Source organism: Dermacentor albipictus, chromosome 1 (genome assembly GCF_038994185.2).
Source record: "Dermacentor albipictus isolate Rhodes 1998 colony chromosome 1, USDA_Dalb.pri_finalv2, whole genome shotgun sequence".
Lineage (NCBI taxonomy): Eukaryota > Metazoa > Arthropoda > Arachnida > Ixodida > Ixodidae > Dermacentor > Dermacentor albipictus.
In genome coordinates, this window is record NC_091821.1 from 49,905,875 (window position 1) to 49,930,952 (window position 25,078).

General features: G+C 46.3%; 1 protein-coding gene across 1 annotated transcript; it reads left to right on the forward strand.

Annotated features, from left to right (window-relative positions):
- Positions 1–3,481: 3,481 nt before the first annotated feature.
- On the forward strand, positions 3,482–13,454 carry LOC135911993 (solute carrier family 25 member 35-like). Its single transcript, XM_065444371.1, has 3 exons — positions 3,482–3,761; positions 6,474–6,766; positions 12,391–13,454. The coding sequence occupies exons 1-3, from the start codon at positions 3,515–3,517 to the stop codon at positions 12,943–12,945; spliced, it is 1,095 nt and encodes a 364-aa protein (XP_065300443.1). The 5' UTR covers positions 3,482–3,514; the 3' UTR covers positions 12,946–13,454.
- The last annotated feature ends 11,624 nt before the right edge of the window (positions 13,455–25,078 follow it).

Sequence of the window (25,078 nt, forward strand, 5' to 3'; positions counted from 1 at the left end):
GAACACGCCGTCCTATTCACATCCGAAAGTTAGCGGAAGCGTGTAGCGATTCCTTCCCAAGTATCTACCAACATAGGTGTATCTAACTGAATACATTAATTGGGGGGGGAGGCACTCCTACACTGCAACGGGACAAGATGCTGGTGCAGGCACGTTTGCGATATTGAACTAAGCTGTTGACGCCACAGTCGAAGGTGCCTCAGAGGCTCTCCGACTGCTTCTGAAGGACGCATTGGCCTATAGTCGCAACGCGTAGCCGGCTCTTCGTCCCTTCGATTTTCTAAGCGGGCCCCAGCAATGCCTTGTCTTCACCATGACACTACTGGCGTCTCCTTCCCAGAGCCGGAATTCGTGACGCGATGGTCGCCTTCGTTTTCTAGTGCCAGATTATATAAACTCCTCATTCCTTATCGATGTCGGGGTTTTGTGTATGCACAACCTCGAAATAACTGTATGCTATGCGTGTGAAGTCGGGAAGCCGGTCACGCGGTAGAGGTAGCGAGGGGATAGAGGAGCGTAAAGAACATGTATGTATGTATGTATGTATGTATGTATGTATGTATGTATGTATGTATGTATGTATGTATGTATGTATGTATGTATGTATGTATGTATGTATGTATGTATGTATGTATGTATGTATGTATGTATGTATGTATGTATGTATGTATGTATGTATGTATGTATGTATGTATGTATGTATGTATGTATGTATGTATGTATGTATGTATGTATGTATGTATGTATGTATGTATGTATGTATGTATGTATGTATGTATGTATGTATGTATGTATGTATGTATGTCGCCCGCAATCTAGAAGTTTAAAGTTAGATTCCCATTTGTTTGTTGGCGCGTTTTTCTTTGTTAAATGTTTTGATGGTGGCGGGGGAGACTAGCTTAGAATTTTCCTTAACTGTTTTTTTTTTCTTTTTGCAGCGAAGAACGTGTCGCTCTTGGGGCATAAATTATTTGCCGAACTCCGCGAAGGCGTAGCTTCAAAATGAAATTTAGCCAGTGCTAAAAGCATAAAGTTTTGCTAGTGACTTTGTGCCTAGAACCAGTAACCAGTCACACGGCTCAAAATGCGTTGCAAAACGTATTGCTGTTCCAGTTAGCATATTTCCACACTTCATTTTTCCCAAATGCAGGAATACTAAATGTAACAGTAACGCATTCCGCTGGAAACCTTGAGTACTCATTTCACGAAAGTGATGCAATGCAAAGAGTCTCCACTAAAAGATGATCTTTCAAGTGCCGACTGGCTTTAGTTCTGCAGTCATCACACGCTCCTCAGAAGTCAGCTATTTAGGGAACTTTGTTAACTAATCGTGTTGTTCATTATCGCGGAAGTTATGTTCTTCCCCGCAGAAATGAGGCTTGGTCTGTAAAAATAATTTCGAATCCCCATTTTAAAAGCGAAGCTTTTCTTGCCTGGGGCCCTATAACGTAAAACTAATGCAATATGTTTCTATTCCAATCTCCTGACGTCAAATTTGCGTAACCACCGACGCAAGCACCGGGCGGTCACCCATAGGGTTGTCTGTACGGACCAATCAAACACTATCCTCGTTCATAGGAGGTCACTTTTGTTTGCTTGAAAAACGAATAACACTGCCTACACTGAGCGGCTTGTCGTATCTAATTGGCTGACAAGAGGCGAGGAGAACGTTTAAGTGGAGAGGGATCCGCTGGGGCAGAGCCAGTGCACTGAAAATTGATAACCGGATAAAGAGGGTGGTGCCGGTGTCTGCGATTGGTCGGCTTTCCCTTACTTAGCTTGTGGTGGCTCGTCGAAAATCGCGGCGGCATGCAACGGAAGCTTAAGAATGACGCTAAAACTGGCACTGAGCAACGAAGAGTTGGCAGAATGAGGTGGTAAACGTGCCGAAAGTGCTCGAAAACGTTACACGGCCACGCAAGAAGTTTTGTTATACGCAAATACACCTATGGTCTCCGGCAGGTGCGAAGCGTCTCAGCGATCGGCGGTAGCCATCTTTTATTCCTTTCGGAATGGGGCAGCCTGCGGCTATTCCGAAGAAAATTCAGTTTTCTTCGGCATATTAATGCATCTTTATCGCGTACACGTCACTTTTACGCGGTAAGTTTGTGCGGTTTTGTGACGTCGCGTGACAGGCAGGTGAAGTGGGTGGAGCCGGAAAACCTTTTACCAACAGTCGAGGGCTAATGGCGAAAAGGGGTCGAATCAGAAATAACTTATTTTCTTTTTTCTGTCAAATCATGCATAATCAGTGTGCACACATCATATCAGATGGGGAGCTATCGCGGTTTTCGTGACGTCGCGTGATAGACAGGTGAAGTGGGGGTGGTCGAAAAAAGTTTTTCACCAATTGTGGATGGAGGGCTGATAGCAGAATTGTAATAGAAAAGTTTGGAATGGTTTTACGTTATAGCGCCCCCGGTCCAGCACCTTTCGGGTGCTGGATGCTGTTTTGCACCATTGGCCGGCGCCGGACACTATGCAAACAATCACTGGATATACAGTCGACTCCCGTTAATTCGACCCTGGCAGGACGAAAGGTTTCGACGAACTGTCAGAAAGTTAAAGTACTAATAGCAACAAAGTGAATATATATATATATATATATATATATATATATATATATATATATATATATATATATATATATATATATATATATATATATATATATATATATATATATATATATATATGAACTTCTTGAAATAGTCTGCCATCGTTGACAGGCTACATCAATACACCATTACAAAAACTATACATGTAGTTAATTGGTCAGTGGCCCACAGACCTCAATAGTGTCGTTGGCGCTAAGAAAATTAAGAAAAAAAAAGCTCAGTGCTCTTCCACTGCGTGAAGAAGGATGACCAGCGAAGTTGCGTATGTGGGGCCCTTAATAGCGAATTGCACCTCCGACGCGGATCGGCCCCCCGGTATTGCAATATCTTCGGGAGCGGCCCACGTATGGAGAATGCTAAACGCCTGCTTCACCTCCGCTGCGGGTCGGCCCGGCATTGCACTGCCTTCGGGATTTTTTTCGACACGTGGACACAATAGTGAGGAAAGTAGCCTTTAACAACTTCGCAGTAGAAAAAAAAAAGGAAGGACATCGCCCAGAGCAAAGCGCAAGTCGTCATCATCATTGCAGGACTGGTTGCTGCCTTCAGCGTCGTTGGCTGTGGAAGCAGTAGCGCCGTCTGCTGAATTTCGTTCGCACGTTCTCGCGCTGGAAGCAAACGCGTTATCCCTCCATACATTCTTTTTGTCTGTCCGACCATAATGACTGCTCAAGAAAGGTCACTGTATTCTACACGCTTTACCCCATTTATCATAACTGGATATTTCTAAATTCATACCTCCAGCACATTTCTTAAATCCGCCGAATTCTTGGCCAATCCACCTGAGTGGACAGGTGCCATTGTATTTGAGATCATCATCATCAAAACATTACGCAGCGCGGCACTGCTTTGCTTAGCAGCTCGCTGGCTGAAAAGACGACGACAGTGACGACAGGATGCGTCCATCGCCGTCGCCGAATTGGAACGCCGGCTACGCAGCCCGGCGGTGGCCCCACGGAGACGCTTGGACGCGGCGGCTACTGGCTCCGCTGAGCGCCTTCTTGGAGGCTCACGCCAACGAGCCGCTAACGAACATTGTGGTAGGCGCCATTGCCGCCTGCTCGACCTCTTTTGTGACGCACCCAATCGAGGTGGCCAAGCTGCGCATACAGCTGCAGGGGGAGCTCCAGCCGCCGATTGCAGGTTCGCCACCGAATACCGCTCAGCTCTCTGTGCGCCTGTCTCGGGCATGCAATGTGTTGATCCCCCACTAGCGCTTCCTGATACAAGTGGAGGCCGTATATGAAAAACGCTCCAGGGGCGCTCTGCCCTTTTGGACGACGCTGGCCTCCTAGAACATGGGCTGGCATATATCAGAAACATGATAGCAGCGTTTATTGCTGAAGCCAGAGTTGAGGCACGTCGATACGAACGCACAAAATTATTTCGCTTACCGCAAAGGCATATTTCACGCAAGGAAAAGCAAGGACTGCAAACGCAATCGCCATTACGGGAATACGCTAAGCGCCACGGTATATGTATATCAGGGTGCCTACCAACCGGGAAAACCGGGAATTCTGCGGGATTTTGAGTAGTCTGGAAAAGCTCAGGGAAAACTCAGAGAATTTGTACTTCTATCAGGTGAAACTAGCTGTAATTTTATTGAAAGAGAACGAAAGTCGCGGTAATGCTGGCTCGAATAAGAGATAGGAATCCTAACGAATCGTCTTTGACGCCCTGTCGTCGGCTGGAGGACTTGCTAGTGTACAGTCAACCACCAACTTTCCGGATGCCCGATAACTTGGAAGGCTTCGCGACACCACGCACGTATCCCATAGAGTCAGTGTATCAGAACGTCTGAAATTTCGCAAGCAAGAATCCTTCGCCCTCCAATTTTTCGGACTTTTTGCCGTGACCGCCGGTCCGAAACGGCATTAATCAAAGCCACCACCACTGCAAACGATTACCTCGCCGCCTCGAACCAGCGCTCTCGCACGCCGATCCGCTAGCAGCCGTAGCCACCACTGCGGCAATGCTATGCCTAGCTACTTCGACGTTCGCTATTAAACTTCTTGCTGTTGGGTGCCGTTTTTTTCATTGAAAGAATTCGCCGTTGTCAACAATGGCACCGATTACGCCTTTGTGGTTCTCGCGATTGGCTTAGACGCTCGGAAAGCACGGTGCGTTGCATAATGCCGGTTCCTGAAAGTCAGTGTCGCCTCTATACAGAAATGTTACTTATTGAAGCATACGCAAAAGTATTGCGGTGAAGCATAACAAGCGTGAGAAGGGGCTATTGCCATGGGGCACAGTATGTGTTCCCTAATTATACAGGCGTGCACCCGGTATCTCCTGTTACAGTACGAGCACCGATATGCCTATATAGTACGTGTACCGACAGGTCTTTAGAGCTTTTTCTAATGTGCTTGTGGCCATTTGTGCCCTTAAGGGCAGTAAAAGACACGCATTCATTTTTTTTTCCAACTGACCGATTTTTCAGACGTTTTCACGGCCCCGAGGGAGTTCGGAAAATTGGACGTTGACTGTACAATTGACCAAGAAGATGCTTCTAATGGACCGTGGGGCGAACGAGGGAAAGAGGGCGAGAACAGAAATGACGTACGCATTGAGGAATGAACGGGAAAGGAAGCTTGCTGCCGCCGTTTTGAAGGAGCTTGAGCTCAAAAAACAAAGCGTTGTCTGATGCCGAGATGCAGGTGTCCCTCATCCAAACCAAATAAACTCTTTAAAGCAGTAAAGCACAACTCTGAGGCGTCGTGCGCGTGCTGAGAGTATGTCAGGACTGTTGAAGTTGACTTACGAGCTGTTGAGAGAGAATCTCAATTGTGACAAAGTTCGGGACTCATACCACTGAGCTTGCTATCAATTGATAGAAATAGCTAATTTCAGAAAATATTTGCTTGTGTATGCATCCCCTTTTTATTAGTATTTGAGAATGTTGGACTCGATTTGCAATTTTTTTCGAAGACATCTTATTTGCTGTGCATTTTACTAACCTTTCCCTTCTGTTTTCTTTTTGAATAAAATAAAAAATACTCCTTACTAGCAATTTGGACTAAGTCGTTTTATATGCTTTAACATGCTTACTAGACAGTGCTGCAAATGGGTGACATGTCGTCAACCCGTCTTGACGTAAAACAAAGTTCAGTGTCACTCAGGGAACTTTGCAAAAGCCATTCAGGGAAAACCTGGAAAACTCAGGCAATTTGACAATGTCAACTTGGTAGACACTGATGTTATATATATATATATATATATATATATATATATATATATATATATATATATATATATATATATATATATATAACGCCAGATTACATCGGTTTTACAATACAGGTGAACACCATTCAGGTTGCATAACTGCATGGCTAACGAAAAGTGGAACACTTCCGTATAACGTCGATGTAAGCGCGTTTGTACAACATTGTTCTCAAAATGCCGAGACCACGTTTGTTGAGCGCATCGTTCAAATGGGCAAGATCATTATCATGCGCTCTTCCGCCATTAGTTCTGAACATGCAAAGTAGATAAACATGCACAAAGAGGGAAGCTAAGCTTGCAAACGAATATAACCTTTCCCATTGCGACCAATACGTTGCGTTTGTCAGCTGTGTGAAGACAGCAAGCCATGCTGCGATGTCTATGGAATAATTTATTGCAGAAGTCTGAATATTTTTACCCAGGTGCCACTAATATGTATACCACTCATATCTTGTTCAATTCTTCTATTGTGGGTACCATGTGAAAGACAAGCGAAATGAATTGTAAATGTGGTGTGTTGTTAGGCGGGATTTTCGCACAAGCTCAGTGTATGTTAGGCCTACAGGTACCTGCATGACCTCAGCTGCTTTCCCGCGACACAGCACCACTGTTGCCTCCCGTCTTGCGCAGACAGGTCGGCGCGGGCGCGCCCCGTGTATCGCAACACCCTGCAGTCTATTTACACGGTGTACCGGCACGATGGCGTTTTCGGCGTTTACCGAGGGCTTTCGACGAACCTTGTCTACCAGCTACTGGCCAACGGCTTGCGCCTGGGCATCTACCAGATCAGCGAAGACCTCGGCTTCACGCTGGACAGAAACCTGGAGCCCAGCATCCGCCTGAGTGCAGTCTTCGGCGGCGTGTCTGGCGCCTTAGGGGCCTTCGTGAGCTCGCCACTTTTCCTGCTCAAGACACACCAACAGGTGCGATCACTGGGAGCCGGGGAATAACGGTCAAGTAGAGCGAGGTTGGTTTCGTCAAATGTCCTGATGGGGCTAGTTGGATCACGATTGCCATAGGAAATTATACAGCGCGAACGGAAGGGACAGCACGCAAGAAGTCGCATGGAAATACTACGAGGTTCATATAGTGAAAGTAACGAGCAACAACTTTTCAAAAAAGTATTAGGCTGAATTACTGGAAGCAATACCATGTCACTTTATTTTCCGGGCTTTTGTTTATATTTACATGTTTCCATTTTCCTGTATGCACTTTCCCCACCAATCGGGAAGCTTGAATATACGCTTTCCAGTTTCGTCTAAGATAGTGACGCACTGCTGTACGAATTGCTTCTGGTGTTTCTTATCGTTCGCCTTGCATTTAATCGCGTTTGTGGAGGGTGCGGAAAGGCTTCCGTTCGGATTCTGTCACTTCCCTCCAGTGTAAAGCGACGAGTGTGAAGGTAGACATTGTCGTGCTTGGAGGTAACTTTTCTGGTAGGTCGCTTATTGCGTAATGAGCGATGGAGCTTTTACAACATTTCAACTTATCAAGCAGCATTTGTTTTTCGGCAATCTAAGCTGTTGAAAATATTTAAAAAAAAAGAAAGAGAAACAACATACGATAGCAGTATTTGCGTTCCGCTTACGATTGCCAAAAAAAAATTATTGCAAGGAAACTGAAAGTCAACTTTCCAACTAATACGTATACTATTGAGTGTGGAGACCACCATGAAATTATTATTATTTCTTTTTCACCGGTTGCAAGTAAGGTAAATGATGTAAACTAACTGTAAGGTGTTTGTCGAGGCGCAGAAATCACCACGTGTGAGAAGGCTTAAATGGAGACGGTAAGACATTTTAATATGCCTTGATAGTTTGGCTGTCGAAGCGCACTGGGATATGACATCAATATGTTTCTTGAGCTAGAACCACCTCCATTCAGAGTTTCAAAGGACACTAAGATATAATGATCATCAGCGTAAGCACATTATATGCTTGTGTCACTTACTGTACATAGTCATATCATAAGAAGCCAACCAACACTGACACCAAGGACAAGATAGGGGAAATTACTTGTGCTTAATAAATGAAATAAAGAAACGAGAAATTATTGGAAATGAAAGTGGATGGAAAAACAACTTGCTGCAGGTGGGGAACGATCCCACCACCTTCGCATTTCGCGTGCGATGCTCTCCCAATTGAGCTACCGCGGCACCGTTTCCCCATCCAGTTTCTTGGGTATTTATGTTTCCTAGTAGAACCCTGTGTGTGTTAGCCAGCGCCACCACTCACACACCTTGGCGGCGGATGTGGAACATCCTTTCTGCCGCAGGCTTCACGAGAACGTGATCTTTTTGGGTAAAAACAACCGATCAATAAACCCACACATGCTACGTGAAGGCATCAATGTTGCCGGATTCGGTGCCGTAGTAGCTCAATTATTAGAGCATCGCATGCGAAATGCGAAGGTTGTGGGATCGTTCCCCACCTGCGGCAAGTTGTTTTTCATCCACTTTCATTTCCATTAATTTATCGTTTCTTTATTTCATTTATTAAGCACAAGTAATTTCCCCTATGTTGTCCTCGGTTTCAGTGTTTGTTGGCTTCATATGATATGACTAATAAAAATTGGGCCACTCGGTTAACCCCCTTTCTTCTCGCTTGCTGCACATAGGGATCACCAAATATTTCAACGACATCGCAGTTAAAATAATATTGTTTCCTTTTCAGCGACCTGTTGCTAGCTGCGGCGGACATTGGTAAATGTCTGATAATCGATAATTAGTGTGACTTCATGTGGACTTAGTGTGTTTCTATTAAATTGCTTTCTATTAAGTTTTATAAACTCACATGCCACCGTGTTTCACTTTGAAAGCGACCACCTGTGTATTGAATAAAACACTGTGTCGAGTGGGATCTTAATATATATCATGTTTTTATTGAGTTTGTACGAGGAGAAAGATAATTTAATGGGCAGTAAACCACCTAAATGTGGGTACATGTAATAGGGACAGCCTTTAGCTAATGCAAGTGCAGCAGGAATATACTCGACAAACAAAGCGGCACTACAACACTCATCACCTAGCAAGCACGTACTTTCTTCCATCGTAATATAGCCCACAAGAAAAACAACGCCGCAGGCTTCAGTGAAAAGTAGCTCAAAATAAATAACTTTCCCAGTAAATATTAATGACACTTATCCTGCTTTGGGGCGTTACAAATTGAGACGCAGATGCAAATTTGTGTTGATTTGCATAATTCACTGTTGAATAAAAGTGACGAATAACCACAGAACATCGTTATCAAAGTTATTTTCAAGGGAGCGCAGTCATTAAAGACTCAGTATATCTCCTATTGACGCCACGCAACAGGGAACCTATATAGTTCAAATTGATAGGATAATAATTCTTCCGTGTCGGACGGAAGGGCAGCGTAACGGTGGAGCGATAAGAATACGGCTTTATTTAATAGCTCGGGCGCTCCTATCTAAATACACGTAAAATGAGAATTCGTTTTCCTCGGCAACCACTGCACCAAATTTGGCGAGGTTTGTTGCACTTAAGAGAAAAACTTAAAATCTAGTGACTGTTGGTTTCGAATTTTGAGTTCGGTCGTCAATTTTTTATTAAAAATTGGCAAAAATCGAAAACTTTCAATGAAAGAAACTATGAAGTTTACAACTCCGTAACTCAGCAACTAAAAATGATACCATAATTCTGTGAATTGCATCTCATAGTACATCTAAAGCGGACAAAATTAATGTGTTACACATGACTCTAGAAAAATTTAGTAATATGGAAATACAGCTTTTGCAGAACCTTTGTAAACAACGTAACAAATTTGCATAAGATATAAACTGACATATCTAATTTGTCCACTTTTAATGATATAATGGGTTCCGTTTACAAAGCCGCGATATTGGTTCCTGATGCAGAGCTATTGATTTGTAAACTTCGTGCTTCTATTTTTTTTTCAAATGTCCCAAATTTTGATAACCGTTTTAACAAAACACAGGTCCTCAATCGAAATTCCGCTTCCAACAGTCACTAGAATTTAACTTTCTCTCCCAACTGCAACAAATTTCATTAAAATCGGTTCAGAAGTTATCTCAGAAAAACGTTTTTCCGTTTTACATGTATTTGAATAGGCAGCGTCAGAGTTCGGCCCGAGCTAAAGCTGTCCGGTTCTGTTACAGGAATGAAAGCCCACGCTACCTTGAATGCCGGCGCTTTTATCAGCACAACCAAAGGGTGATAACGCTTGCACCACTGCCTAGCATGTTTAGCTGTGACACCTTATCGCCTAGGCGCGTGAAATATCAAATTTAATTTTTTTAGTTAATTTTGCTCACTTAAATGAGAGAGGAGTGACCAATGCGTGATGTGTATCCTTACTTCTCACGTGTATCTTTCTGCGCTACTGTTAAATGGATGACCTTCAGTGTCAGATTAACAAGAAGCGTGCAGATAAAGTGACTCTACACACTCAGCAGGCGCTTGACCCAAGATTTAGTAAATCTCAATTATGTTGACGTGAACTATCTTTTGAGTGATATCAGTAGAAGCCTACTGTCTTCTTATAGGACTTGCTCGACAGTACTGATAGTGTTCCTGTATGTTATAAAGGAACACTAGAGATTTAGGCGCGCCTCTCAGTAGCTACTTGGCGTATTAACGCCAGCGGCAAAATATTGCCTGAGCTGTCGCGTTTGCGTCTTGTGCACCCAGGTGGCAAAGCTGTAGTCAAGATGGCGTAGTAAACGTCTGCTTATTTAAGTGGTCTATAGGTGTAATTCTTGGGAGCCGCATCTAAGTTGGGGATTTCAGACCTCCACAACTTTTAAACGAGTATCACGTAAGCCAAGAACAACTGTTTACAAAATTAAAACTGAACAAACATCTTTAGGGAGGTTGCAATGGTACAACTAGGAGGGTGGGGGGGGGGGTACCAGTTAGTGCGCTTGTACTTCTTTCTTTTTCGCTGTAAAAAAACGGAGAAAAAATGCAAACATCCGAGGGCACTTAAGCACTTCTTTTGAGTAGTGAATGCGAACGCATTAATGTCTTGAATCTCGCTGAGCAGTCCTTCTACTTATCACGACCGTATATTTCGATGGGAGCGACATTCAACAACGCCTGTGCCCCGTGCATTGGGGGCACGTTAGAGATCCGCTGGTGGTGAAAATTAATCCGGAGTCCCCCATTACGGCGTGCGTCGTAATTAAATCGTGGTTTTGGCGCGTAATACCCCAAAATCCCAATCAATTCCTTCTAGCTATAAGCTCCTCGCGGGCAAGCGAGCGTGTTGAGATGCTTGGCGCGCTTTGATTTGGCCTTACCGAGCCAGAGTTAGAACGCAGGCGAGAGCTTGCGCGGACAAGAAACGCGCGGATAACACAGGCTTCCGAGAGTGAGAGCAACGGTGACGTGGCGTCGCGGTGACGCCCTCTCCCCTCGCGCAACACGTGGTGCGAAAACGCGGCAGCAGGCGTCCTTTTTCGCCCGGTCTTCTCCGTCGAGGCGAGCTCGTAACGTGGCGTCGAAGCCAATAGGAATTTACCTGCCATTTCGCTGCTACAGACGACAGACGCCGGCTTTTTCGCTCAATGGGCCATTTAACACCTTCGCATCAAAATTAAGTTAAAGCAAAGGAATAATGTTCGGTCAGTAGGAATCTTGAGATTATCACAGGATTCAAGATGGTGGTCCTCAAAGTCTCTCAAAATGAGTTGGTGTTCAACTTAGTTACGTGCCACATTGTCACAGCTAGGCTCTTTGGCAATTTATTAACCTGAACACCGAGAGATTTCTTCGCGCAGTTGAGGAACGGTATCTCGAAAATGACGCTAGTAGACCCGTAGGAAAAAGTGTGAGGTTCTATAGGAAAAAGCTGAAGTACATCACAGTTTGGCCGACTATGCTGAAGTGGACTACTGTACTACAATGTTGAATGGCATGAAAACCACATTACACTCGTTAATTTTCAACTGTGCGTATACGAAATCGAAGAAACGAATTTTCTTTTTCGAGAAACCTATGGTCTGTTTTACGTTTGCTGTGAACACTGGCCAGCTTCAATTCCACATCGACAACATTTCCCTAACATAATTAATGAAATATTACTTAGCAATTATCGGTAGGTAATTAGCTAGGCAGTGGTTATCGCATATTCATGTGTCCGCCTTAGCCGACGCAAAAAGTTTACTGCACATTCTTTTTTTTTCACTTTGGCGCTTCCCATTTGGCGCACATATTATGCGACGTATACGCACTACCATGTGCTATGTAGTGTCGGCAGCATGACCGCATCGAATAGAGCGCCTTAACACCGAGTACCATGGCGGTCACCGCCTCTCGCCGAAGAAACTGAATGTATTCGTAATTCAAACGCACAAGTTAAAACTGGCGAGTGCCATGGAAAGTTTGCAATGCCCAAGTTTGAACGGCAGTCCTCAGGTTCATGATGCATTCGTAGACAAAGAAGACAATCGGATTTATTGCACCATCACCGGTCCGTACACTTTTGCTCGATGAAGCGCTACCAATCTGCCTGACGCACTTGTGGTTCCATAGCATGACGTGCGCTGTTCATTGCTTTCTATCCAGCTGTACTCATCGACAGCGGCCATTGCCGTCGGCTACCAGCACGGTTACGGGAGCGCGCTAGCGGCGCTGGTGAACATCTACAAGACGCAGGGTGTCTGGAAGGGGCTCTGGCGCGCCACTTCTTCGAACGTGCTGCGGCTGTCCACGGGGTCGGCGCTTCAAATGTCCACCTTCAGCGGCTTCAAGAGTCTGCTAAACACGGCGGTGGAAGGCCGCGAGCGCTACTTCTTCATCAACACGCTGATTGCGGCCTTCCTGTCGGGACTCGCCTCGGCGCCCTTCATCGCGGTCTTGGACGTGCTGCGGGCTCGCATGTACGCGCAGCCTTCGAACCCGCGTGGCGAAGGCATATACTACAACAACATCCGGGACTGCGTCATCAAGGTCAAGCAGACAGAAGGGCTTCGAGGCCTGTCGCGCGGCGTCGGCGGTGCTTTCTTCTACACGATGACGTCGTCCGTCTTAACGCTCGTCTCCTGGGAAGAGATCAAGAAGCAGATCGACAAAATCCGACAACAATCGGTGCATGACGTCCATGATTACGGCATTCACTGAGCTGAATTTCGTGCGTTAATTGAGAGGAGCGAAGGATTGATGCCGTGACAAAGCTCAAGTATTTGTATGTATGCTTTTGCCAAATATTCATACTGTGAATGGCCTTCCGTCACCCGACGCTTTGACAGTTCTCTGAATTTAGAGCTTGGCATAATCATCCGAAATATTTTGATGGGGTCTCCTGAAAGTAAGGATTTATCTTTCTTTTTTTGTTCCGCGCACAGAGAACGGGATCCATATTTCGAGCGTTGTTTTCCGCGCGAGATCACTTTACCGTGCTTCGTAAGACAGGTAGATTTATGTCAGATGAAGGCGTCACCGCGGATACTATACATTCTTGTTTATGCACTTACGTGCTTTGAGTAAGACAGCTTAAGGCTAATTTATGGCCCAATGATATTATTCGTAGTTTTATATCCACCGCACTTACTGCAATCATTTCATAATTTGTATAAAGTAATATAATGTAAATTCCTGTAAACAACAATCTTCTACTTTCTTCTGTGCAATCACGCGTCATGTTTCCCCTGCCGCATACTCTGCAAGGTCTACTCGTACTAAATGTGTCTGGTTAGTTGACTGCGCCCTTGATTCATCTTTGGAAAAAGCGGGCTCTGTGACAGACTCCCTAAAAAGCGCAGGAATATCGTAAAAACGAACGTAATGATGCCCGGCTGGACTTGCCCGTAGCTCTTAATCACTTCACTGCTGCGGTCCTAATCTGATGTATTACACATGAAATGAAGTCTGTTTTATAAATGTTTTAGCGCACACGCTACGGTATCAAAGGTACCAGCGAAATGGCAGATTCACGTGCGCCTGCGGGCTATGCCTTGACGCGTATGCGCGGTCGCTGGCAGGCAAATGCCGCAACGGGCGTGGCAAGGCAGTATACACAGTTCGCTCTCACCCATATACAGGGTCCCTGCAACGGCTTTAATGGAAGGACGTTTGCTATTGAAGGGCATCTCGGCACAGATTCTTTCGAACACAGAGTTCTTGAATGTTCTGAAATGCCCATTGTGCTAACTGAGCTATCGGCAATCGCGTCGGCAATCAAACACTGCCGCGTCCGCATCCTCGTGGTGTTGCCTCCCTTTTCGTCGCTCCTGCTGCGGTTGAAGCTGCGCGCTGCGACCACGCGGTGCGATGCGAGCCATGCTCCGCCCTATCATCGCACCGAGCTTTTGTATCGGCATCGAGATAGCGCGGCTCGGTCCCACTGAAGCGCCAACCGTTCCGAAAATTATGCTCGGGGGTATGACGGGTCGAAACCACGATGTGAGACACGCCGTGGCGGGGCACTCGGGAAGAAATGTTGGTCATCCGTGGTACTTTATCGTGCACCCATTGCACGGTGCACGAGCGTATTTTGCATTCCGCCTCCATCGAAATGCGACCGCCCCGACCGGGATCGAACCCGCGTTCCCGAGCTCAGCAGCGCGACGCCATAGCTACGGGGCTAGCGCGGCGGGTATACTATTTTGAAAGAAGTACCGAGTATCGAAACAGTACATGATATTGTCTATATTGCCATCAGAAGGTGCCCCCACCCTATCAACCACAAAGTGAAGAAACAATATTTGGTGAGAAGCGTAGAAAAGCGACAGATTGTGGAAATAAATCGGGGGTGCTCACGAAGAGCACTCCCAACCGTTCAAAGAACTACAGACACGCAATAGATCGAATAAAAAAAGACGAGACAGGTATGTCACAGCATGAAACATATGCGAAACGTGAATTATATTGTCAGCCGAAAAGTGTGGATCCATGGTGGAGAAAATGAAAAGAAATAATCTGTTGGTTTCGGGAATGGGCTTTGGAACCAAAAGTGCACCAAGGATATTCAGCACTTATGTGAAATATTTTGGGGGAAGAAATGAAGTGCAGCCATCAATTCAAGATGAAAACTGAATCAGTAAAGGACGCGAAGGCATGCGTAATAAGTGAGACGAAATTTAACTCAGTCATTCAATAGTCATCATCGTTCTGTTTACCTGTGGCAGGCATCGTGACACACGGAAGTTATTAGAAAACAAGGAACGCACGACAAGTGAAGCGCAAACTGTCAACTGTCGATGTAGTAGATGTAGATGATTGATATACTGAAACTGGGTTTTATTTAAAAATAAAGAATTATACCCGTAGCTTCTTCTCGCCATAACAGCAGCGGTTTACATGCGAAAATAGAAAAAAGGCGTAAGGCAGATAAATTTAAAAAAAAAACAGCATGAAAAAAAAAATCTGACACGCATCCCCACTTGAGTCATAAAAAACAATATTATCTGAAGAATTGAGTTTGAAGGCGAAATAATGATACTGACTACTGGCTTACGTAGGCTTCTCCACTAGCTGCAACCATGGGAAAACGCTTCCCATATCTCTCTTGTCACTTTATTATTGCTTCAGACCAGAACTTCCGTGCTGTCAAAAGATGTCGGGCGACAACATCTTGTGCAATGTGCAGCCAAATTGTCCGGTGCATTAACTTGGCTGACAGCATATCTATGCTCCTTAAGCCTCTCGTTTAAGCACCGACTTGTTTGTCCAACGTAAGAGCAGATAGGCCTTTTTCAAGCTCTGTTTGCCTTCATTCAAGAGTACGCACTGAAGAAGTGATCCGCGAGGGGCAAAGAAGTGAGGCTAAGAAAGAAGCAGAGGAGCAGTTGCTTATGAATAATCTGAACTCGAAAAACTTCAGATTCGAGGCTTGAAACACGTAGAAGCTCGAGCTTGAAACTGCACGAAAACCGGATGGATGAGATACCTGGAAGGCTAATTAATTAACCGGGACCAAAACAGCAGAGATTGTTAAAAAAGTCACAAGAAAAAAAATCATACAAGAAAATCCAATCCCTATGTTTGCAACAGAACTGCTAAGTTACAGTGGAAAAGGAGCTACAACTCCAAATAACTGCTACAAATAGATTTCAGTAAATGCAGTAATATACAGGATAACAGTGCAAGAAATAAAATCAAGTTTATACCTTCCATTGTTAGCCTGTCTATTACTGTATGTTATAGCGCAGCTCTTGGGCACCCGTTCCTGGTTAGAGCGTCGCCGTCCCTCCGAGTAACCGCGTGAACGCGCTCGTGCCGCTGGTCGCGCGTTCGTCGTCGTCGTCTTCCACAGCTGACTCCGATGCCGCTCATCATGCCAGCCTTCAGATAATGCCTCTCCCTCTGCGAAGGCGCTGACGGCACTGGCCCACTGTCAGTCGGTGCGGTGACATTGGTCTCAAATTCTTTGCCATAAAATATTGTTAAATGAAACTATGGGCCCTATAACGTAAAACTATTCCAATATGTTTTCATTCCATTCTCCTGACGTCAAATTTGCGTAACCACCGGCGCAAGCATCGGGCGTTCACCCGCAGGGTTCTCTGAATAGACCAATCAAATGCTGTCCTCGTTCATAGGAGGTCACTTTTGTTTGCTTGAAAAACGAATAGCGTTGCCTACACTGAGCGGCTTGTCTTATCTAATTGGCTGCAAAGAGGCCACGAGCACGCAAGTGGAGAGGGATTCTATGGGGCCGAGCCACTTCACTGAAAATCAATAACCGGATGAATAGGGTGGTGCCGGAGGCTGCGATTGGTCCGCTTTCCCTTAATTAGCTTGCGGTGGCTGGTCGAAACTCGCGGCGGCATGCAACGGAAGCTTAAGAATGCCGCTAAAACGGTTCCTCAGTAAAGAAGAGTTGGCAGAACGAGGTCGTAAACGTGCCGAAATTGCTCGAAAACGTCACACGGTCACGCAAAAAGTTTTAATATACACAAATAAACCCATGCTATCCGGCAGGTGCGAGTAGCCAGTGCCTGAGTGATGGGAGGAACCATCTTTTATTCCTTTCAGAATGGGGCAGCCTGCGGCTATTCAGGGGCGCTATAACAAAAAAATATTCCAAACTTTTCCAATTCTGCAATCAGCCCTCCGCGATTGGTCAAAAACTTCTTTGGACCACCCCCACTTCACCTGTCTGTCACACGACGTCACGGAAACTGAGATAGCTCCCCATCTGATATGACGTGTGCACACTGATTATGCATGATTTGACTCAACAAAATAAAAAAAATTATTTCTGATTCGACGCCTTTTCGCCATTAGTCCTCGGCTATTGGTCAAAAGTTCTCGGGTGGCACCAACTTCGCCTGCCTGTCACGCGACGTCACAAAACCGCATAATCTCACCGCGTCAAAGTGACGTGTACGCTTTAAAGATACATTGATATGCCGAACAAAGCTCAATTTCCTTCTGAATAGCCGCAGGCTGTCCCGTTCCGAAATGAATAAAAGATGGCTGCCGCGGATCGCTCGGACACTGGGGCGCTATAACGTAAAACTATTCCAAACTTTTCTATTCCAATTCTGCTATCAGCCCTCCGCGATTGGTCAAAAACTTTTTTCGACCACCCCCCACTTCACCTGTCTGTCACGCGACGTCGCGAAATCCGCAATACCTCCCCATATGATATGATGTGTACGCACTGATTATGCATGATTTGAAAGAAAAAAGAAAAACAGTTATTTCTGATTCGGCCCATTTTCGCCATCAGCCCTCGGCTATTGGTAAAAAGTTTTCGGGCTGCACCCATTTCACCTGCCTGTCACACGACGTCACAAAACCACCCAAACTCACCGCGTCAAAGTGGCGTGTACGTGATAAAGATGCATTAATATGCCGAACAAGGGCCCTATAACGTAAAACTATTCCAATATGTTTCTATTCCAATTTCCTGACGTCAAATTTGCGTAACCACCGACGCAAGCACCGGGCGGTCACCCATAGGGTTGTCTGAACAGACCAATCAAACGCTCCCCTCGTTCATAGGAGGTCCCTTTTGTTTGTTTGAAAAACGAATAAGATTGCCTACACTGAGCGGCTTGTTGTATCTAATTGGCTGACAAGAGGCGAGGAGAACGCTCAAGTGGAGAGGGATTCAATAGGGCAGAGCCAGTGCACTGAAAACCGATAACCGGATGAAGAGGGTGGTGCCGGCGTCTCCGATTGGTCGGCTTTCCCTTACTTAGCTTGTGGTGGCTGGTCGAAAATCGCGGCGGCATGCAACGGAAGCTTACGAATGACGCTGAAATTGACCCTCAGCCAAGAACAGTTGGCAGAATGAGGTAGTAAACGTGTCGAAAGTGCTTAAAAACGTTACACGGTCACGCAAGAAGTTTTATTATACGCAAATACACCCATGCTCTCCGGCAGGTGCGAGTAGCCAGCGTCTCAGCGATCGGCGGCAGCTATCTTTTATTCCTTTCGGAACGGGGCAGCCTGCGGCTATTCCGAAAAAAAAAATCAGTTTTGTTCGGCATATTAATGCATCTTTATCGCGTACACGTCACTTTGACGCGGTGAGTTCGTGCGGTTTTGTGACGTCGCGTGACAGGCAGGTGAAGTGGGTGCAGCCCGAAAACGTTTTACCAATAGCCGAGGGCTAATGGCGAAAAGGGGTCGAATCAGAAATAACTGGTTTTCTTTTTTCTGTCAAATGATGCATAATCAGTGTGCACACATCATATCAGATGGGGAGGTATTGCGGTTTTTGTAACGTCGCATGACAGACAGGTGAAATGGGGGGTGGTCGAAAAAGTTTTTGACCAATCGCGGAGGGCTGATAGCAGAATTGGAATAGAAAAGTTTGGAATAGTTTTACGTTATAGCGCCCAAAACTGAATTTTTTTCGGAATAGCCGCAGGCTGCCCCGTTCCGAAAGGAATAAAAGATGGCTGCCGCCGATCGCTAAGACGTTGGCTACTCGCACCTGCCGGAGAGCATGGGTGTATTTGCGTATAATAAAACATCTTGCGTGACCGTGTAACGTTTTAAAGCACTTTCGGCACGTTTACTACCTCATTCTGCCAACTCTTCTTTGCTGAGGGTCAGTTTTAGCGTCATTCTTAAGCTTCCGTTGCATGCCGCCGCGATTTTCGTCCAGCCACCACAAGCTAAGTAAGGGAAAGCCGACCAATCGCAGACGTCGGCACCATCCTCTTCATCCGGTTATCAATTTTCAGTGCACTGGCTCTGCCCCAGTGAATCCCTCTCCACTTGAGCGTTCTCCTCGCCTCTTGTCAGCCAATTAGATACGACAAGCTGCTCAGTGTAGGCAATGTTATTCGTTTTTCAAGCAAACAAAAGTGGCCTCTGTCAGGATTGGGGGCTCAATCCCATCGTCCGTGGTCCTTTGCCAAGATTGGAGTACGGCATGAATTCGAAGGTAGCTGGCCCATGCCGTCGTCCAACTTATTTACGCTGAGATCGTTGATGAAGTGAAGAACTGTTTCTCATCGAGAACGAGGAAAAGGGTTTATTTATAGAAATTAAATCAGTCTAACATGACTGCTTGAGAAAAAGAGTATCAGTCCAACATGACTGCATGAGAGAAGTGAATCAGTCTAACATGACTGCTCAAGAGAAGTGTCCTCAGCATTCGCACAACCACAGTTTTTATACACTCGATCCGCCGGTCATACGACGCGGCGACTGTTCGTTTACTCATCACCAACTCGCCGCTGCTCTGCAGATCAGTTTACAGACACAAAGGCACACACATTCCGATGCCCAAACGACGGTGTTGGAGGGGTGCCGTTCCGGGAATTATCGGTGCCGATCGAGGGTCGCTCGTTGTTCCGTGCCACGCCGAAGCGTGAGAAGCACAAAAATACGTCGTTCCCGCGGCAGCTTGTCCATGCGTGTCAAATCAGCTCCGCGTTGGGGAACTCCGGAATCATTGTTCACGCACCGAACTAGTTCCGTTACAATGTCGAAGGGGCTGGAGGAAGGCGGTGGATTCCAGCGCAAAGGCCGCTTCCTCGAACGCCTCCCAGCTGCAGCGACGGAGAGGGAGAGGTGCGCGTCGTGTCGCCCTGTCGTAACTGTGTGGCAATCTTGTTTCGCAGCTCGCCATTCTTAACACCTCCTATGAACGAGGGGAGCGTTTGATTGGTCTTTTCAGACAACCTTGCGGGTGACCGCCCGGTGCTTGCGTCGGTGGTTACGCAAATTTGACGTCAGGAAATTGGAATAGAAACATATCGGAATAGTTTTACGTTATAGGGCCCCTGGTTACTCGCACCTGCCGGAGAGCATGGGTTTATTTGCGTATAATAAAGCTTTTTGCGCGGCCGTGTATCGCTTTCGAGCACTTTCGGTACGATTACGACCTCGTTCTGCCAACTCTTTTTTGCTGAAGATCGCTTTTAGCGTCATTCTTAAGCTTCCGTTGCATGCCGCCGCGATTTTCGACCAGCCACTGCAAGCTAAGAAAAGGAAAGCGGACCAATCGCCGACGCCGGCACCCCCCTCTTCATCCGGTTATCGATTTTCAGTGTACTGGCTCGGGGCCCCATGGAATCCCTCTCCACTTGAGCGTGCTCCTCGCCTCTTGTCAGCTAATTAGATAGGACAAGCCGCTCAGTGTAGGCAATGTTATTCGTTTTCCAAGCAAACAAAAGTGACATCCTATGAACGAGGAGAGCGTTTCATTGGTGTGTTGAAACAACCCGAAAGGTTACCGCCCGATACTTGCGTCGGCGGTTACGCAAATTTGACGTCAGGAGATTGGAATAAAAACATATTGGAATAATTTTACGTTATAGGCCCTTTACGTTACGTATGCAGCTGCGCTCAAATTTCGCATTAGGGAGTATCGTTATGGCCGGACATTTTTTGCTGCAGCATTCGTATGCTTAATCTTGTTGCGAATACTTGCTCCAGTATGCTTTTGTCCTTGGACAACCAGCTCGAGCCCCAAATAGCAAGGTACTGCCTTTTGTGTTTATCGTACAGATTTTCCCTTCTAATTTCTTTGTTCTCACCTTTGTAAATCTCCATGGTCTTTTTTATCTCCATTCTTTGGGTCCAGTTCACTTTATCTATTTCTCCCGCTTTCTTTTTTGATGGTTGTCTATTTACACTTTCAGTTGCCCTGTACTTGGTTGCCAGCTTTCTTGACGGCTTCCTCGATTTTGTGTCCACGCTTATGAGGTACACATACTTGTGCACTTTAGTCGCCCATTTATTTTGATCCATATTACTGAGTCTTCAAAACTAATCTCGCTCTGCGTTTCCCTGACTTCAAAAGAAGCCCAACCCATGTCACTATGTACTGTCTCGTTTGTGGTTTTACCGTGGGCTCCCAAAGCCAACCGGCCTACCAACCTTTGGTTAACTTCCAGGCTCGCCAAGGTATCTGATTTTAAGAACAACATGTTAGCGCTGGCACCATTACCTTTTTTCCAGATTCCACAAACCACCTCATACTTATTGTGGGCCCAAAATGCGCCATGTTTCATAATCGCTGCATATCCACTTCCCCTTTCTGTTCAGATTAACGTGGTGGGTGCTTGAGTAAGTCTTTCCTTCGCTTATGTAGACCCTGATGTACTTATATTGTTTGACTATGGGTAAGACTTACTACTCAGTTGATACCACATAATTACTCGTCTCTTCATCAAAGATCATAATTCCCAATTTCTCTGTGCTGAACTTAAGGCGTGGATTTGTCGCTGCGTCGTCACGCATATTCGCAACTCTCTGTAACTTCCTCACATTGTCTGTGCATTGTGCGGCGGAGAAACGTGGCCCAGCACCACCACCGACCACTGCAACATTCAGACGCGATAACTGAAGCTCTCGCACTGCAGCCCGTGCGTTTCAACGATCTAGCTGGCGTTCGGAGACAAACGCGGCTCCGCAACTCGGTTGTGCGAGCGCACATGCCTTCTGCGGAGAAAGTCCGACAACTAAAATGGCTGAAAGAGCAAATAAACGCTTCTCGCTTCCAAAAAAAAAAGAAAAAGAAAAAGAAAAAAAATAAAGGCCATTCCGCCCTGCGAAGGTGGATGACCAGCGGAGCTGCGAACATCGAGGTAAGAAATGTTCGTAATCGCCGATATATCATTTTCAAACAACAATCGCTCACACACACGACAACTCAAGCCAAACGTCCACAAGTCTCGGCGGAATCGCGCATCCGCACCACAATAAGGATCGGCCTTCCGAGCGTGGTACCTCCGTCGTTGCGCCGCATTAATCGCTTCGCGATCTGGGGGCTTTCCCCGGCACGCTCCTCGCCGGTTCGAGCGTCCCGTCGCTCTCGCTCACGTTCACGTCTGCGGTCCTGAAGTCGGGCCTCGTTAGCAGCTTGTTGTTCGGCAGTACGCACTACACGCGGCCTCCCCATACCAGCGCACGCAACACACTAACTGCCTATTCGGTTCTTTGCGCAGGCGCGGAAACGCAGCAAATGGCTTGTTAGCAACCACCTGTCACATCAAATGATCGATGCGCGCTACGGCCATTAGCGCTGCTCCCTCGGTGCAGCCAAACCGAGCAGCTGGCTAAATTAGTAGCTGGGGTAGCTGTCAAAACAGCATTACGTTCACTCTTCGCGTCATCTCGAACGTTTCATCATGTCATCCTCGAACCACAGTCTGTCGCACACTGCACAAATGAATAGGAAATGTTTGTCGAAAAAGTCCCTCTGAAATTTCGCATGCGCACCCTTGTACTCGTCCAATTTACTGGCAGAGTACCTGCGTCGCTTCGCCGCATTCTCGATCGCTTCGCGGCAACCGTCTTCCTGTCCAGCCCATCGCTTACGGGCAGCCTCTCGGGCACGACCTTCGCTGCTACTCGCCGCCAGTTTCCTATAGCTTCCCTCTTGCTACGCGAGGCGTCATCACATGCCTTACATCTTTGCATTGCCTTCTCATACAGGGCGCGGGAATTTTGAGGCACGGACATTGAATGTATGGGAGGGTAGACATATACAGCTCCACTGTAAAACGCGTAACAACGTACTGACGTCAGCAAGCGAAGCTGTAATTTAATGGCTACAGCGTGGCTACACACGCTGGGTTTGTCATCATATTTCAGTATATACACCATTTAGCTATTCACAAACAAAAACCCTGGCAAGCTTCCGTTTTTCTTCACAGAAAAAGAGCGGGCAAAAATGATCATGGCTAGCAGCAGCAAGGGGGCAGGTAGAAGCCTGCAGATTTCCTTCTGCAGAGTCAGTTTCGCAGTACACTAAACGGAAAGTGTATGCTTCAAATGTATTAACATGCGGATTTCTTTTATTTGAAAATCCAAGCTCTGGTATGTTAAGCCAACTTCAAGGCATTTTTTTTTCGCGGCATTCCCAAGGTACATGCAGAAATGCCTATGCGAAACCATCTTGTAAAATAGAACACTTATTTGTCCGTATCTGGGTTCAAACTCGTGCCTGCGCTGGTACGAGTCAGGTGTTCTAACAAATGCAGCACCGCGGCAGTTGCGTGGAACTGACGAAATGGTAGGAGCATGTTGCGCAGCTGTACGCATGCGTATGTGGTGAGGCGTGTCACGTTGCGCGTGCTATGCGGAGGAATATAATCTATAGCACTGGAACTCTATGGGGCAGTGAGAAGACAGTTGAACTAAAATCTGTAGTTGCAGGCATCGGAACGTTATGCGCGACAGATGAAAAATATATGTGATGGGATGCGCCTTTTTTCGTGCATACTTCTCGCCGAGTTAGAGTCTGCGATCACCTTGCATTTCCATGGGGGCGAATGCTGAAGCACCCGTGTGCCGTGCATTGCGCCGACGTTAAAGATCCCCAGGTGGTCAGAATTAATCCAGAGAGAGAGGCAGGAAGAGAGAGAGTTATACAAGCTTTAAGGATATGTTGGAATTGTTAATCTGGCTGATCGCCTGAAAGGCTAATTCAGGTGCTGGGTGATGATTATGAGGTACACAGGGATAACCATATAAACAACGACCCACCGTGGTTTCTCAGTGGTTTGATGTTGCGCTGCATAAGTACGAGGTCGCGGGTTCGAATCCCGGCCACGTCGGCAGCACTTCGATGGTGGTGAAATGCAAAAGCGCCCGTGTACTTAGATTTAGGGGCACGTTAATGATCCCCGGGTGGTCAAAGTTAATCCGGAATCGCCCAACACGGCGTGCCTCATAATCAGATCGTGGCTTTGGCACGCAAAATAACACACACACACACACACACACACACACACACACACACACACACACACACACACACACACACACACACACACACACACACACACACACACACGCACGCACACACGCACACACGCACGCACGCACACAGTTGGATGCTCGAAATACAGTTGAAATACGAGTACACACACACACGCACGCGCGCACGCACACTATAGAGATATTTACAAAGTTTTGTTAAAGCTCGTGGCCAGCAATATCGTCAGCAGCGCTTTCGTGGCGCGTAACGCGCAGGGGTGCTGTGCCATGGGCCTAGAATGTGCCGTAGTGCCAAGATCGAGTCCCATTGCAGCTGTAGTGACACCTTCAAAGGCTGTCATTCTGACGCGTACCACCAGCAGTCGCACAGAACATGGTGCAGGTCTTCAGAGGCGTTACATTCAGAGCACATTGGCGAATCCGTTAGTTGAATGTTGAAGTAGTTCGTGTAGGCCACGTTGAGTCTGATGCGGTGAAGGTATGTTTGGTATTGCCTATTGAGGCCTCACGGCAGATAAAAGCCACAAGGTGGATCGATTTTATGTAGGGGTGAGTACTGATGGCTTGCATCTGTCCACAAGTATCGCTGCATACGCCAAACGTATGCAGGTAGCAGTGTGACCACGTCTTTTCTCGAGACAGGTATCTGGAATGGAGTCCCCCGCTGCAGCGTGCCTCATAATAAGATGGTCGTTTTGGCACGTAACACTCCATAATTTAATTTTTTAAGCATTCGAATGAGTGCGGGAGCGAAATAAGTTTCTTTTGTGTGTGCAGTCTGAACCTTCGCGTGATAAACGAGAAATATCTAAAAATTGGTACAGGAAAGTCTCAGTTGAATCATAATCTCTACGTATCGTAACATGACATTCTCAACGCATTGTAAGTTTACTAACAACAGCGCGAGAAGATTCGGACAGTAGGAGACACAAGAAGAAAAAGGACAATTAAAGTCACATTAAAGAGAAACAATAAATCACTTTGGATTGGTCAATTCTTTCAAACCTCTTTTGTGTTAATTTCGCGGTAGAATACTGGTAGGAGAGGAAATGAAGTAGAAACTTGCTTTTTCTTTATTTTCCGTGGAAAACCCAGCACAGGTATGTCAGTTGGATGG